Source organism: Cydia strobilella, chromosome 18, assembly GCF_947568885.1.
Source record: "Cydia strobilella chromosome 18, ilCydStro3.1, whole genome shotgun sequence".
In the NCBI taxonomy this organism is placed as follows: Eukaryota; Metazoa; Arthropoda; class Insecta; order Lepidoptera; family Tortricidae; genus Cydia; species Cydia strobilella.
The window spans coordinates 14,135,124-14,153,049 of record NC_086058.1 but is presented as its reverse complement, the minus strand read 5'-3'; the positions used below and the strand labels follow the sequence as shown (position 1 = coordinate 14,153,049).

Sequence of the window (17,926 nt, the reverse complement as noted above, 5' to 3'; positions counted from 1 at the left end):
TCCTATTTTAGGAGGAAAATGGTTTTACCGTAGAACATTTTTGTAATTTTTTTTACAAATAAACATACTGACATTGCATAGTGTCAACAGTTACTGATTTAGGTTGAGATGTAAAGATACATTTGGATAACAAAAGATTTGTTCGTTAACTGAGAAGTTTCATTGGTTGTTTTCATTTATAATTTTATTTTCATGAAGATTTAGAGCGGTTTCGCACTACGTCCGATCCGAATCCGATCCGAATATGGTTCGTAGTAGCTGTAAAACTATTTCTATGGTAATTTACGCACTAGATCCGATCTCCGTCATCCGATTTATTTATAGAAACATATTATCTCGGGTACGGATCGGATTCGGATCGGACGTAGTGCGAAACCACACTTATAGTAAATAGTTCTTATCTAATATCAAGTTATTTATTATTTTTCGTTTTTGTAATCTGTATACGACTAGACACCGATTTAAACTTTCACGATTTTTACACAATATAATTTACGAAAACTGGACTTAATCGCATATAATTAAGTTTTAAAAAACGTACAAGTGCGGGTAGTTAGAAAAAGTCGCGCAGCTAGAAGATGTTGATGTCAACTTTAGCCAATCTTCTCCGAGACAACGGGGACAATGCGGTCCTCGAAACGTCGGAGGTAATTTTAAAACTTAAAGAGTCCCTGGCAAGCTCGGCCGAATTTCACCTTCCCATACAAACGGAGTTTCTTTCTCATTTTAAAACTACGTTTTGGATTGTAATGAAACTTTGCGCATACAATTGCATGAGGTATATCCAGGTCTTCAATTAGTTTATATAGCTCCAGCTTATAAAACAAACGAAATAGAGCAAAAATGACGAAGCCTGCGCTGTGAATCTGAAGGTATGCATTTTTTTCATTCAATCTTTTTTTTACTTATATGGGTGCCACCCTTGTTGATAGTTGTCTCTGTTGCCTTTTGACTCATCAATTTAGACTACGATGCGTTTATAAGTACCTATTTTTTATGCCAAATTCACAAACAAACCGAATCAATCTCGATCTAAACCTAATCAAAATATTTATTCCACACATCCAAAATTCTAAAGGTGAATGCACATGTCAAATTACTGTCACGGGCGCCAACGAGGTATGACGTGCCCTGAAGGGGCTAAAGCGTAACTAAAGGGTAAGAGGCAAACGACCCTGAGTAAATAAAAAATGATTTGTAAGTTTCCACTTAGAAAAATGAAATGGAACCCTATTGGTTAGTGGGTAAGGTTTAAACTTGAATAGAAAACTGTTTAAATCTACATAGTAAAGGTACCACTTAACTGGCGCAGTCACTTGGATACTGTCTGATGAATTGATTTACTCTACGTGTTCGATTTTAAGTTGAAAACTAGGTGGTTGATGTATTTGCTGCTCTTAATCTTGCCTATGAGTTTGAGTATCGATGGAGCCATCGATGATTCGATTCTATTCTAATGAATCCGACTTAATTACGTAGGTTGTTTTCGGTATGTTGTCAGGAATGTCAACACTTTTAATTTTGTCGCATTGCGTATGTTCTGTCCCTCACGGACGTACGCATGTAGCAGCTCCGTAGCTGAGTTATTAACTCAATTAACTCTGTATTCACTATCAATTTCTCTGTCATAATGTGTTTATTCTACCACTTTGCCATCTGTTCTCCTACTGTTGACAGTAACTCCCAAAGCTTCAATAATATCAAATCACAATTGATAAAAATAGAGAAAAGTATACTTACTTAGTGTATTTTTCATTCAAGCGTACCACATTTAATTTACACTGTAACCTTTAAAATTCTGCGTTCCGCATTGGCCTACTTGCAAATAAAGTCCTTATCAGTATTTATTAATAGAATTTTAAAAGTTTGTATGTTTCTGTACACGATTGTGTGGATACAACTTTTCTACTTGGGGAACTACAGTAGATAAAATTGCTCAAACCAAAGACGAGTATGTAATTGAGACTGGAAATCTTTATATAATATTTATTTATTAAAATTTTATTGCAAATAAAATCATAAGTACAAATGCCGGACTTATTTTTTTTTATTATGTTATGAAAGTGAAGGAAGCGAAAGAGGTATGCCAGGATCGTAGTAAGTGGAAATCCGTGGTTCTGCCTACCCCCCCGGGAAATAGGCGTGATTATATGTACTTATGTATATATTTAGTATATTATGAAATTATATACTTAACCATATAATTTGTATAAATACCTACATATATACATTATACAAAATTAATATTGTCCTGCCGATGAAAGCTGCGAGGTAGGTATCAGTTCTATAGTTTACTTTGACTTGTAAGGCGTCCTTAACATGTTAATGTATTTATTTTGTATAATACAGTGCTAAACAAGTAAAGATCAAAGCAAGTAGCCATTTTAATCTTATTTTAATGACAAAGAAATGTGACTGATCAGAGGCCACAAGGGCATTTAAATGTCAAGTTGTTTTAAAAGCGATAAATAAATCACAAAAAAAAAAAAAACAAATACCTATTAGATAATTTTTTAGAGATACTCGTACTATACAGTTTCTAAAGGTACCGTAAAATCAGGTAACTTTAGTCCACAACTCACAACTTTGGTCCAAATTCAAGTTCCAGTAAAATATGTATGGGTTTTTTTTTTTTTTTTCAAATTATGTTGAGTTAATATAATATAGAAGCATTAGTGTATCTAAGCTCTAAAATAAATGTAACGAGTACAAATCATAGTCTCATTAAGAATCAACGTTAAAAACTGGACCATAGTTGTAATTAAGGACTATAGTTAAAGCCTGACCAGGAATATATGTTCACGCGCCATGTTGCGGAATTTCACTGGAACTAATATGTTCATACTATACTGAAGTGTCACTCTATAAATGAAACTAACAGCGCCCTCTTGACAATGATCATCTATTACTGGTCAGGCTTTACCTAAGTTTACGGTACAGAAAATACAAGCAAACAGAAGCCATTTTATTTAAAACAAAACTGAACTTGACAAGCTGAATTACAGATTTATGGTTTTTATTATTAACTTGTCTTTATCCAGACAAAACTCTTTAGTATTCAATCCGCGGTCTGTTAGAGTCGACACTTTTGGCTTGTGGGAGCAATAAGTAACTATTTTCTGTTTTCTTCTCCACCACTTTCCCTCTATCGTCCCACCTGAGCAACGTCCATTGATCGCTAGCAAGCAAAAGTACTGAATTCGTGTGTCAAAACAGCAATGTATATTGTTCATATCGATATAATTGTATGCGTTTCAAATGAAGACGCAGAGAAATAACGTCACGTAGGTGATATATTCAGTTTGAGTTTATTCTTATACTACCTACGTGTTTGTTGAATTTAATATGAAATAAAGTTAATGTAAAAGATTAGATGGTCGATTTTACTTGTCAGGTACATTGGGTTAACTTCTAAAGCGGGGTAATTTTGAAATTGGCGAATATCTATTAAACAAGCACTTAATACTTTAGCAAACGCTTACGCTACTGAAACACTTACCAAGGCATCTTGTTTACTGTTATTATAGTATAAAGGCAGGGACAACTAAGCCCACGCAAACCAACGTATGCAATGCATTATGAAATCTGGACCCAGAAACTTTCATTAATTCCTTTAAAATTATAGCTTCAGTCCAATGGGACTATAATATTTCGCCAGTATCAAGGTCTTAGGGGCTTTAAATACGACTAAAATTACCATTAGTACAAGACAGTGTACGGTGAGTTTATTAGCTCTTGTAAACTTTAACTTTAGAAGAAGCACGTGGACTACCGGCCGTGGACTCCAAAATGGTAGTTAAACGCGCTTTAGGATTAATTCTCCATTCACTGCATACTTACATTAGTTTACTGTATAATAAGCTATCGATATTACACTTTAAACAATATCAATGAGCAGAAAACAAAGCAATTAATCACGAGGTCAACTATCAAGATGGCGCTCGAACCGAAAGTCCCCCCCTGAAACTTGTATGTTTAGAAACATACTTGTCATACGCCACGAATGACAACAACTTTATCCCTACCTTAAAGTACGTACTATACTTTCAGTTAAGTACATATTTTCCATTTTTTCAAAATTCGTTTTTGCTTTCTAAGAGTGCGTGAAACGCAGGAAAAATCATTTTCCAATAATAAACCGTCCTTATAAACTATATGACTTTAAATCTTATCGATTTTATTCGTTTTTTTAGAACAGATTAAAAACGATAAACAAAATAAACGAATTATCAGATACTTGACAATCTACATTCATTTAATCTGTAAACGTGCAAAAATAAAAATAAATAAATAAAATATATATACAATCATCTTAACACATCAGCTTCAACAGTCGAGTAAACAACAACGACAATATATCACAAGCTAAGAGCAAATCTTAATACCCTTCAGCGTGAAGACAAATTGACTGAACAAGTAAGTGTCTTGTCTCGACTTCGTGTACATATATAAGTGCATGCAGTAAACTATGGATGAATTCAGAGCCGAGACATGTCAGCCAGAGAGTAAATTAAGACGAAAGGGGACGACTCGACTGCTCCATACAAACGTGTTCCTCGTTTTCCTCCCTGGATATTACCCTAACAGAATTTATACGTCATTATGACGTCAGCAACGTCATTATGGGGCCATAATTACGTCATTATGACGTCGCTAACGTCACTTTGCTACCTGGGTAACAATACAATATATTTTATCGCAATTTGATGAATTTATTTTAACCACATAGTTAGCTTTTAAAAAGACCGTGCCGGGATAAGCTAAGTGATTTTGCCCCCACCGAGTTTGGGCTTGTAATTTTATGGGTGGTGTGGCTTTACATTAGTAAATCAAAACACAAAATTTCAGCCCCTCAACTTTATAGCTTTTAGTAAAAAAAAACCGGCCAAGTGCGAGCCGGACTCGCGCACGAAGATTCCGTACCATTACGGAAAAAAACAGCAAAAAATCACGTTTGTTGTATGGGAGCCCCTGTCTAGCTATCACGGTTCATGAGATACAGCCTGGTGACAGACAGACAGACGGACAGACGGACAGCGGAGTCTTAGTAATAGGGTCCCGTTTTTACCCATTGGGTACGGAACCCTGAAAACGTAATGATTTTTCGTCAATTTTTTTTTCTACCCAACTGATTTTAGCGTGCGTCACATATATTGTACACGTATCACGTATTTAAGATGATTATATGACATAAATTACATATTCATTATGTCATAGAATCCTGAAGAAAGGCCAGGTTAACAGCACCCTAAACCGGCGAGCGTGTATGAGGAATGTTATGAAAGTGAAGGAAGCTAAAGAGGTATGTCAGGATCGTAGCAAGTGGAATTCCGTGGTCTCTGCCTACCCCTCCGGGAAATAGGCGTGATTATATGTATGTATGTAATAATATAAAATAAAACGCTGACTAAACTTTTTAAATTTGTTTTTGTACTTCCATGTTAGAGACTGCTCTAGTTTTTTCACCAGTGATACTATAATAAAATGTATTTTTTCAAAATTTTATTTTTCAATTTCAATTCTCGGGACTGTCTTTCTAAAACATAACTTCGTCTCGTTTTGTAACTTCGGCCCTTGAATGAGCTACGGTCGTAGCCGATAACATTGGTTTTCCCGGTATGTAGCGAAAATGCTTCGTAGAGGCAAAACGACCACCTGTCGTGATTAGCGCTGAGTGGGTTAAAACACTAATTATGCATCCTTGTTGCACAAAATACTAGTAAATATAAATATGTTATTGATTCGTTATCTACAATCGCATATTATTATTGCAATTTCTAATATTATTACCGCATTTTTTTTAATTCCCTTACTGCGTCTCTATATTGTTTTGTGTAATCACACTCAAACTCATCTGACATCAGATTAGATCAAGATGTAATCACGTATTTCCGGATGCAATGTCCAGAGTAAACACAATCCATGCTCCGCTTAGTGACACAAATGTAGGGATTTGTTTGCCAAACACATTGTTTAGGGATGTGACGTGTTTGGGAATATTCCTTGAGGGCTACCGCGTTTAATTTCGACGCTAGGGGCGCTAGTGTCGATGGAGGTCTTTCAAAATGTCAAATGCGTAGAAGTTTGGTCTCAAGTTTTTTCACTCCTTATTCATAATTGTGGTAAATCTTTGTCCATCTTTGATTAATCATAGTAAACAATAGATATAGCTCAGTAAATGTTAATGGTTAAAAAAAAGTGCCAAATATATGCAAAATTAAAAAGGTTGAAAAACATTTAGACGTTAAAATACCTTTGTGTATAACGTATTGATTTTATAAAAATAAGCATAGAAGAATTTTGAGATCTGTTTATCTGGACATACATCAACAGTGGCGCCAACTAGCAAGCACAAAAACGGTAGCCCTCATTACTTGGGTATTAGAATTTGCAGAAATTCAATTCAATTCAATGTCTATAATGTCAAAAATAACATGTGTCAAAAATAAATTTCATCTAATGTTGTTCTAATTTATTTTTCAGAAAAATAATCTTCCTCGCGTTTGTCAAGGCTTTTCGCTACGGCTCATGGGAGCCTGAGTTCCGCTTGGCAACTAATCCCAAGAATTGGCGTAGGCTCTAGTTTTTACCAAACCTTCCAACCCAGAGGGGAAACTAGACCTTATTGGGATCCGGGTTCCTCACGATGCTTTCCTTCACCAAAAAGCGACTGGTAAATGTCAAATAACATATCGTACATAAGTTCCGAAAAACTCATTGGTACGAGATGAGGATTGAACCCGCGACCTCCGGATTGAAAGTCGCACGCTTTTACCACTATGCTACCAGCGCTTTTTATTTATTTTCAGAAATATGCCCATGGAAAATCCAATTCTCGGCACATCACTAATTGAGTTCCGAGCGCTAGTCAATTGGTAATGAGGCTTGTTTAGTGATAGCGTGTGTTTTGAATGTTAATTAAACGCGCTAAGAAAAACTATGCCTAATGTAACCCTAACTTTAACCTATTGTCTGTGTATCATGGGATCCTGATCGAATATTGAATCCCCATTCAAACGGATAAAGAACTTGCATGCGATATGCGATTTTCGTTACATTGTGGTATTTCGTTACATTGTACCAGGGGTGGGAATCTCCTCGCTTCGGGCAAACTCGGCTCCGTTCGGCTCAGCATTGCTTTGAGCAACTATCAGGGTTGGCACAATTTGACGTCCCTGTGTGCACAACCACAGATAAGATAATGACTTGAATTTTGACAACCCTAAATAGCGGAAAGGGTTAGTGCCATATAATAGAAAGGGATAGCATGATTCGACCCTCAGCCGGCTGTCAAACTTCGATTTCGTAGGAAGTTTCCTTTCTGTACGGTAGTACTATTATTTATTCTGTGATTGTACTCTGTATTGAATATTGCATGCAAGTTCTTGAAGTCTAAATGGGGATTTATTCATATTTTTGCACTTTTTCAAGAACGATATTTTATTTTCTACAGGTTGGATATAACCAAACGGAGTAGCCATTAACAGGCGTTCCCCTGTCGAAACTTTAATGGTCATACGCATTGTACGGTTTATTTGATTTTACTATTTTTACGTTACGTATACATTTGACGTGCCCCTCCTCCGCAAAAAATTGTACAGAAAATTACAGACAAGGCGATTTGGTTATATCCTCCAAGGGTACAGCATAACCGGAGTTTGAACCCACGACTTTTGACCACCACACACATAATAATATGAAAAGTTAACAGGAGGATCACATTTTGCTCATATTACTTATGGTAGGTACTTAATTATTGTTATAAGTACTAATAGTATATTATGCAATCGTGATATAATGGAGAGCTTTTCAAACATTGTGTATAACTCCGGGGGTAATAATATTACAAATTCGAGTCTTTAATGCACTCCAGCCTGGGGCTGTCGTGCATCTAAAGACCTCATTTGCAAAATTACACTTACCCCCCATGTTGCACAATATAATATACCCAAGCTGCCGGCGTATTATGGATCGCTTTATCCACGTGATAAAATAACTGTCACTTTTTGATTCGGACGGATACCGTTTTATCACGCTGTCACGTAGATAAAAATGAATATCATATCCGTACTGGCCCCGTAGACAACATGCCAATCGTTATCGCTACGTAGCGAACGAAACGCAACTGTCACTGTCACACTAATATGGAAGAGTGATAGAGAGACACAAAGCGATTCGATGGCGAAGCGCAATCGATCGTCACCTAGGCTAGGCCGCCTGAACGGATAATTTATAGCAAACGCTTTGTCAATTATAGCCCATTAAATTTCATAGATAATGAACATGTATTTTACACATACGATATCAATTACACTACAATTAAGTCCAATTACATTCATTTGGGCTCGTAATCATTCGAATGTGGTTAAATAATGAATTCATTAGCTTTAAATATTGTGTTATAGTAAACTATTTACCTACCCCAACTGTATTGTCACTTTCACTACTACGCGATATACGTACCGGCCAATAATATATCACCTTTGAGTGTTTTTGTATGAGCTTGTATAGAGTAAACAATATAGGTTAGTTTGTAGATTGCGTATTTTACTAGTCATTTTATACAAATATATGACGAATATTGCAATGAAATACTGTGGATTACAATAGGATACTCAGCATATTACTAAAAAACCTCTAGTAAAAAATGAAGTTAACAATACATTAAAAAAAAACTATAAAAAAACCATTACATGAGACCAATTTTTCTCATCGCCCGTACAAAGGAATACTAACGTACCTAAAGCAGTGAGGTGGAAGTCACTCACAAATATAAAAAAAAAGTTATACCGTGAAAACATGGAGGTGATATATTATTGGCCGGTACTGTAACCCAAGTGAACCTACCTCTATCCACAGGGCGGATACGCTATACATCAAAAATCACTTGCGTTTCTTTGAGTGAACAGACGCGTGTACAGACGGCACGTCTGTACACGCTGCTTTCGTCATTGTGTGAGTAAGTTGCTTAAAAACAGTACTGAGCGATCGGCAAAAGGTCGTCAATCATCTGTCGCGGGGCGAGGTAATTCTAATCGGGGCGGGGCGGTGCGTGGACGTTCTGTATGATAATACTATTACTTATTCTGTGCTCTATCTCAACTCTATGAGTGCAACCACCATATCCGTACAGCGCTGCTTGACGTGATTTATATAAAGTGTATGACTACACGGAATGCCTCTAAACTGGCCGTAATTTTGGGTAATTTCGTTGTTATGAAAACAAAACATAGCGAAGCGGTGCAGATTAAAACAGAATGTGCGTTGTTTTATTATTTAACAATTCTTTTCCCACGGGGTTAGAGGTGGCAAAATATATATATTGGTGGGTATATTGGCAAAATATTTAGTTATGATCCCTTTACACGATAAGGAGAAGAGACGATTTCTTTGGTTTGGTTTGGTTTGGTTTTTCAGATGGCGCCAGCATACTTTGCCCTGCCCTTTGCCCTAGAATTGTGTCAAATTCATGCAATTTTTTTATATTTTATATCCTGAATGCCAGGCCCTTTAAGCCAAATCTCATAGACCAAAACGAAAACATAAAGAAAGGGGCAAGCTATGATGGCGCCATCTATGCAAACCTTTGACAGGTTGCCAACCCCATTTTTAAACTGAAAAGATAGTGAGTTTAGGTCCAAGCCTCCTTGACGATAAATTATCCTAATGACAGAACCATTCCATAGAAAAAAATACAAAAATAGGGTCAAATGTTATGTTGTCTATAACCTATATGGCATTATAAATGGTTAAGTAAGACTGTGTAAAATCGTAAAAGTTTAAATCAGAGCAATCGTGGCTGTCGTGTCGTTAGTTGCAAGCTTTACCACCAGGTGCTATTTTTCCTTGCACTTAGAGCTTTCATTAAATTAGTTTTTTATTAGGGTTTCGTACCCAAAGGGTAAAAACGGGACCCTATTACTGAGACTCCGCTGTCCGTCTGTCCGTCTGTCTATCTGTCTGTCACCAGGCTGTATCTCATGAACCGTGATAGATAGACAGTTGACATTTTCACAGATGATGTATTTCTGTTGCCGCTACAACAAAAAATACTATAAAGTACGGAACCCTCAGTGAGCGAGTCCGACTCGCACTTGTCCGGTTTTTATTTTTGTTTTTAAAATAAACGAATAAATCAAAAATCACCCTTGTATCCTATTAAATGAATTATATATATATATATATATTTTTTTTTTCAATAAAATCTTGTATAAAAGTGAGCTTACTGATCCATAATCTGTGACGGTAGCTTCATAACAAGACTTACTGCGCTAGCGGACATGGCGGGCATCGGATGACGGTGGAACTATTCATAAAGCACAACTAATTTTAGTTTCAAAAAGTGTATCCTAAATTGGCTGTGTGAATGTGAATGACACTCAAAGCAAGTATACTTAGGGCCTGAGGCTCGAAGCGGAGCGTTCGGCGGTGCGTGCAGCGTGGCGTCGGGCTCACAAGTGATTTGAGCAGCGTGCACTAAGGCCGCTCCTATACGTTTGCATTTGTTTAATATGCACGCCGCACGCTCCGCACGGCTGCACGCTCAACTCGACCGTCCACTCGGGCCTTACAGTTAGTGTTACGACATGCGTGCAATGCGACGAAATTAAAAAGACATTTAAGATACCGTACACTCAGGTGACTATAGTCCTTAAGTCCAACTATGATCCAGTTTTGAACGTTGATTCTTAACGAGCCTTAATAATTTATATTCGTTACGTTACGTTGGAGCTAAGATAAACTAAATTTAATGTTCTTTCTATATTATACTCAATATAATTTGAAAAATATTTATATATATTTTACTGTAACTTGAATTTGGACCATAGTTGTAAGTTGTGGATAAAAGTTACCTGATTTTACGGTACCAAAAAACAACCTACATAATTTAGTCCGGGTAATTGTTGCCCATGCACTCGTGGGTCAAAAGGATACGTCTACCGTTATACCGGGTACCTACTAACATAACATTAACATAACATTCATTTTGTGCTACTTCTATAAAGTAGCACAAAATGAATGTTTTTGGCAAAAAATTCATTTTTGGTACAAGCTTTTAAATATTCCTTTTGAACACAGATTTAGATTATACAGTCAGTAGCAGGTTTCCGTGTGATTTGTTTTATTGATTTTTTTTTCTTAATTAAATCGATAAAAAATTCGATATAAAAAGTACAATTTGCGTAAGCGTTTTAAATACGAGCTCACAGTCGCTTACAAATCCTCTTCTGAACAGCCCCTGGTTCACGTCCGCGACCCGACCAAATTTAATTTTGCTGCAGAATTTTGTAAAGCATCTTCATAGATTTACATCGCAATAAGGTAACGCTTGCTTGGGCCGTCGACCGCTATTTTGTGTGGTTTTGCTGACGTTATTTATGGATTCAGGGATTCTGGAATACCTGTGAAATATCCGTTATTTGAAGGTCTTTGTTGAAGTAAACTTCGTATGTAGATGTAGTATAAAATGTAGTCTGTGATGTAGTGTAGGGACGCCCGATCGGAAACAGGCGGGCTGTCGATCACATGTCGTGTTCATTCAGCCCAATTCCCTGGAGTTGGAGCTGCAGGTTACTGTCCCGGCGGCATCGCCACACTATTCTCCTCGAATCTTCTTATTTTACTTTTTTTTGGTACATGCATACGGCCCGCCTGATGTTGAACAGTCTCCGTAGCCTATGTACGCCTGCAAGTCCAGAGGAGTTACATGCGCGTTGCCGACCCTAACACCGCACCTTTCTTGAGCTCTCTGGAAACCTTACTCAACCGGCAGGAACACTATGAGTAGAGGCCACACAAAGCGAAATGACATTCACAGTGCTCATGCCCATACCACTCTTTTGGACGTAGTTTAAGGACATACCCCCGGGTATGCCCACTGCAGAACAGAAGGACATCATTAAGTTAGACGTCCTTTAGTTCTCTCCCTTTTAGTCTATCTCTACCGAATGTAATATATTCTACTTCGTATAGATAACTACATAGTTTTGACCTAGGTCACTGCATCACCACTTAGATGGTTGGCAGTCCTCAACTGTGCGTTTCTCCAAAAACTTCCTGCCTCGCACAGCTAAACTGTGGGAATGAACTCTTACCCGTGGTATTCCCGGACCGATACGATCTTCAAACCTTCAAAAAAAGAGCGTACTTTCATCTTAAATGAAATCAACGCACTTACAACTCCTCTGGTATTGCAGGTGTGGGCGACGGAATTGCTTACTATCCGGCGATTCGTCTGCTCGTTGGCCTCTTATGTCATAAAAAGACATTTTTATGGCACTGTGTCAACATTTGTATGTCACATTTAACATTTGTATGGTCAAAATAGCCGTGCAAATTACAGTCCGTTAGGCACGTATTTGTCGTCCAATTAGCTGGTCCGGTCAGCACATACTCTACGATCCCTTGTGGCCTGATCACTAGATGCACAAAACTATGACCTACTTCCATGGACTGGCTTTGTTAGAACAGCTCTGAATAGTTACAGTTGAAATATTGTGTAAATTTGTGGATAGCCTTTCAATACACACTACATACATATAGACACACACACTATATACATTTGTTGTTTTAATTTGTGTGTGATGCGAAAAACTGGTCTGTATAAAATTTGTGGTTTGGTCAGCAAAAAATCATTTGGTCAGCAAATATCTAAACCATCAAATTTTTCTGCTGAAAAAAATTTATTTTGACTGACCATTTATTTACTGCTCTTTAATTGTATTACACTTATTTCTTAAGATTCGTTTCCTTTAGCCTTTAGCTAATAAAACCTATAATACATAAACAAAGAAAACCTCACAAGGAGAGTTCGAGACCTGCACAGGTGTGGAAGTAAGAAGATCACAGCTCTATTGACCGTTCGGATTTCAAGACCCCTACTACGGGTTTTCGGCTGATATTAACATGTACTTGACTTATATTGACCGGGATATAGACCGTGATTACCTTCACCCGTCACCCGTGAACATGATGCATGTAACTGCGTCGAAATATCGGGAGCTCACAAATAATACAAAAGGTAATCACGGTCTATATCCCGGTCAATATAAGTCTAGTGAAACTTGTTGTGTATCTGTGGTTCAGCAATATATGCTATCTGTGGTCCTGGACTCATGTCATGCAAGTTCTGAATAAAGAGTTACTATTAATTACAATATAAATTGTATTATTGAATAAAACATGGCGCAGTCTGTAAAAAAGTAGAAAATATATTGTAAGACACGTGCAGAAAATTTTAGAAGTTGTTAAAGATGGAGCATTCCATCAAGCTGCCACCAAACTTTGATTTGCGAGCTGCAAATGCGGCAACAGAATGGCGGCTATGGCGTCTCTGTTTTGAAGACTACTTGGTGGGTTCGGGGCAAGATAATGCCGCGGATAAGGTAAAATTGGCCCTCTTGAGAAATATGTTAGGAATGGAAGCTGCCAGAATAGTCACAACGTCGCTACAACTTTCCGAGAGTGAAAAAGATAATTACGATTCAGTAATGGCCGCAATCACAAAATATGTCAGCCCGCGTGTAAATGAAGTGTTTGAACGATTCAAATTTAACAATAGAAAACAACAAGAAGGAGAAAGCTTCGATAGTTTCTTTACGGAATGTAAACAATTAATTTTAACATGTAACTATAAACAAAACAAGGATTCAATAGAAGATCAATTGTTGAGGGACAAAATTGTACAAGGAGTATTAGACAAAACAGTACAAGAATCCTTACTGAAACTAGATAGCCTTACACTTGAAAAGGCAGCCAACTATTGTCGCACTTCAGAAATGAGTAAACGACAGGTGCAGGAGATGAACCCAACAATAGAAATTGATGTGGTCAAAAAATCAAAATCCCATCAGGCACAGAAGAAATACTTATTTCAATGTAGGAGATGTCAAACTCAACATGGGCTGCGAGAATGTCCTGCCTATGGGAAAAAATGCACCAGATGTGGAAAATTGAATCACTTGACAGTCAGCTGTAAAGTCAAGAAAATTAATTTAACTCGAGAAGATTCAGAAGAGTCTGATGATGACACTTTATTTTGTGGTGCAGTTAGTAGTAAAGGGAAAAAGAAATGGATGGACTTTATTAACATCGAAGGAAAGAGCATATATTGTAAAATTGATACCGGCGCAGAAGTAAGTGTAATGCCAACAAAAATCTTCAAGGAACTTCATTCTAGTGCGGCGCTCAGACCAACAAAGACCTTAGAAGCATTTGATGGCACAAAAGTCAAAGCCATTGGAAAGGTCCGTCTCCATTGCAAGTACAAGGAGCGAGAGTGTTATGAGGACTTCAGAGTTGTAGATTGCAAGTTAATGTTATTAGGAGAGTCAGGTTGTGAAGCTTTAAAACTAGTGAAGCGAATTTACAGTGTTGATGAAGCTGAAGATGGGACTCTAAAAGAGGACTTCATAAAAGAAAATATAGATGTTTTCCAAGGTCATGGTAAGTTTCCAAAAAAATGTGCAATACCTACTGTTGATCATGAACAGATCTGTCATCCAGCACCAAGAATTCCTTATACATTGCATGAACCTTTAAAAATAGAGTTGAACAGATTAATGGAAAGGGGTGCTATAGCTAAAGTAGATGATATAGATAGTCTTGCTTGTATTAATAGACTTGTTATAGTAGAAAAACCAAATAAGAAAATAAGATTGTGCTTAGATCCTTCAGACCTCAATAAAAGTATTGTTAGGAAGCCAAAAACCCTACTGACAGTGGAAGAAATAGCTGCTCAGTTGCAAGGTAAAAAAGTGTTCAGTGTATTTGATTTGTCAGAAGCATTCCATTGTATACCTTTGACAGATGAGTCATCATGGAAATGTTGTTTTTCAACACCTTTTGGAGTTTTTAGGTACTTAGTTCTTCCATATGGCTTATCTAATTCACCTGATCTTTTCCAGGACCAAATTGAAGGCTACTTTGGAGATATACCAAACGTTATAACTTGGTTTGACGATATTTTAGTAATGGGCGAGACAGAGGAAATTCATAATGAAGCTGTGAGTAAAGTTTTGGCCAAGGCCAGGGAGATTAGAGCAGTCTTCAATAAAGATAAACTACAATATAAAAAGTCTGAGGTCAAGTATGTAGGCCAAATATTTAATGGAACGGGTATGAGTGTGGATAAAGCGAGAGTTGAGTCACTAATTAAATTAAAAGAACCAACAAATAAAGATCAATTACAACAAATAATTGGTTCTTTCAACTATGTTAGACGCTATGTTCCTGAAATGGCTGAATTATTAGCACCATTAAGTAAATTACTTAGAAAAGACATTGAATTTCAGTGGTTACCATTGCATGCCAGAGTTTTTAAAGAACTAAAAAATAAAATTTCTCAAGCTCCTGCTTTATGTCCATTCAACCCACAAAAACAGATAATTCTGCAATGTGACGCTTCTCAAAATGGGGTAGGTGGCTGTATGTTTCAACAAGGAGAAAATAATGTCTTAAACCTTGTAGCATGTGTTTCAAGAACTATGAATGATTGTGAGTTGAATTACAGCCAGACTGAAAAAGAATTATTGTCAATATATTTCACAACTCAAAAGTTCCATAAATATATTTATGGATCAAATGTTGTAGTTCAAACTGACCATAAGCCTCTACTTGCAATAATGTCTAAACCAATTAGTAAAGTAGGATCACCACGTTTAAGGAGACTTTGTCTGAAGCTCTTAAACTATAGTTTAGAACTAAAATATGTGCCAGGTAAAGAAATACATTTTGCTGATATGTTGTCAAGAAACAGTTTAAAAATAACAGATAATGATCCTCAGATGTTGGAAATGGTACATTCGGTATCTGTTCACTTACCTATGAGTGACGAAAGAAAGGCTCAATTTAAACTTGAAACAAGTCGCGACTTGACACTTAAAGAAATATATAAGTACTACTATGACGGATGGCCAGATGAGAAAAAACTGTCAAAAAAATGCCTTCCATATTTTAAACTCAGAGATAAAATTTATGTTGAATCGGGCCTCATCTTTCTTGAGAATAAAATTATTGTACCGGAGAGTTTAATACAGTATGTACTTAAATGTGTACATGAAGGTCACAGTGGTATTAGCAAGTCTATTAAGAAAGCCAGGCAGCTTTTCTATTGGCCAAATCAAGCATTGGATATCAAAGAGTTTATTGAGAAGTGCCGAACTTGTGAAAAGTTCAGTTCATCTAACTCACATGAGCCATTATTATCACATAAAATTCCAAAATATAGGTATCACAAAGTAGGCACAGATATTTTAGAGTTTGCAGGTAAATCATACTTAGTCATTGTTGATTATTTTTCTCATTGGCTAGAAGTTAGGCCTCTTACTAATAAAACCTCGAAATCTGTAATTGATGCCATGCAAGAAGTGTTTACAAGATTTGGATATCCAGTAGAAATCATTGCGGATAACAATCCATTTAAATCTCAGGAATGTATTAACTATTATAAGTCTAAAGATATTAATATAATAACCAGTAGTCCGCATTATCCTAGAAGCAATGGAATGGCAGAGAAAGCTGTGAATATTGCAAAGAACTTACTAAAAAAAGCTTCAGAGGATAGAGCGGACTACCGAGACTTCATTATGAGTTATAATAACGCTCCTTTGTCTGGACTTAAATACTCTCCGTCCCAAATATTAAACAGTAGATGTATCAGAACTAATGTACCTACTAATGGACAAGCCTTGGAACCAAAAGTAGTTAAAGAAATTTATAAGTTGTTAAAGTTAAGGCAATCAATTACTAAAAGTATTCATGACAGACATGTTAAGAAAAAAGAAACTGTATTTAAAAAGGGAGACCATATTGTGTACAAAACAAAAAATGATGAGTACTGGAAAAAAGGAATTATACTTGGTAAGTGTAAAGAACCAAGATCATATTGGATCACTAAAGACGGTTCGTCCAAACCTTTTAGACGAAGTACTCATCATCTTAAAAAGTCTTTCACCAATGTTACAGCTCTAAGCAGAAACTCCAGCGATGTGTCACCTTTTATTGATGAAAGTGCTATGAATGTTGAAATAATTAATAATGATGGTGTTCATAGAGATAATAAAACTGATACTGAGGTTGTAGAAAAAAATTGTAACAATAATATGAATAGTGATTTGTTAAACAACTTTAATGATAATAATGTAAGAGATAATGAACCTGTATCAAAATATTACCAGACTAGAAGCGGTCGTGAGGTAAGACCTAGGCAGCTGCTAGACTGGTAGGGAAGGTGTTGTGTATCTGTGGTTCAGCAATATATGCTATCTGTGGTCCTGGACTCATGTCATGCAAGTTCTGAATAAAGAGTTACTATTAATTACAATATAAATTGTATTATTGAATAAAACAAAACTAACCGTGAATCATTCAAAACTCTAACATGTACTTATTGTGTGACAATCTAGAACACAGACCACGTATTTAAAGTATATAAAACAGACTTATTATATAGACGTAGCAAGCAAGTTCAATAGGGTTTTTGTACGATATGGAATTTTATAAGTAAATCTAGTTAAATAGATAGAAAATGAGCAATTTTTCACAATAAATTGGAAAAAAAATGTATGGGAATAATAAAATACAAGACCTTAGTGTCAAAATTAAAATTTTTAAGAACTTCAAAAAAGGAAAAAGATAATGGTACCATTCGATTCCTTATATTTTTTATAATTAACAAAAATATTTCCGAATTTAGTTTGCAATTTCACCACTTTTGAGTATACCTATATGTTTATTATACTTGAAATTTCTATAAGATTGAACTGAAGACACCTTTTTCAAATATATAGGTTTTTTTATCGGTTCACATGGTAAAGAATACCTTAAAACCAATATACATACATTAGGTCACGCAAATTAGTTAGCCGATTTGCCGATAGATTGCACTGTAAAACGTTATACTTAATACACTTCTGGTCAAAAATCT

At 36.3% G+C, this 17,926-nt stretch overlaps 1 protein-coding gene across 1 annotated transcript; it reads left to right on the top strand.

The window, feature by feature from the left end:
- The first annotated feature begins 13,237 nt into the window (after nucleotides 1–13,237).
- LOC134749353 (uncharacterized) lies at nucleotides 13,238–16,107 on the top strand. The gene is made up of 2 exons (XM_063684272.1): nucleotides 13,238–14,445; nucleotides 14,907–16,107. The coding sequence occupies exons 1-2, from the start codon at nucleotides 13,254–13,256 to the stop codon at nucleotides 14,915–14,917; spliced, it is 1,203 nt and encodes a 400-aa protein (XP_063540342.1). The 5' UTR covers nucleotides 13,238–13,253; the 3' UTR covers nucleotides 14,918–16,107.
- The last annotated feature ends 1,819 nt before the right edge of the window (nucleotides 16,108–17,926 follow it).

Bases quoted from the DNA above. Each gene is read 5' to 3' on its own strand.
- LOC134749353 (XM_063684272.1), top strand. From the start codon at position 13,254: ATGGAGCATTCCATCAAGCTGCCACCAAACTTTGATTTGCGAGCTGCA.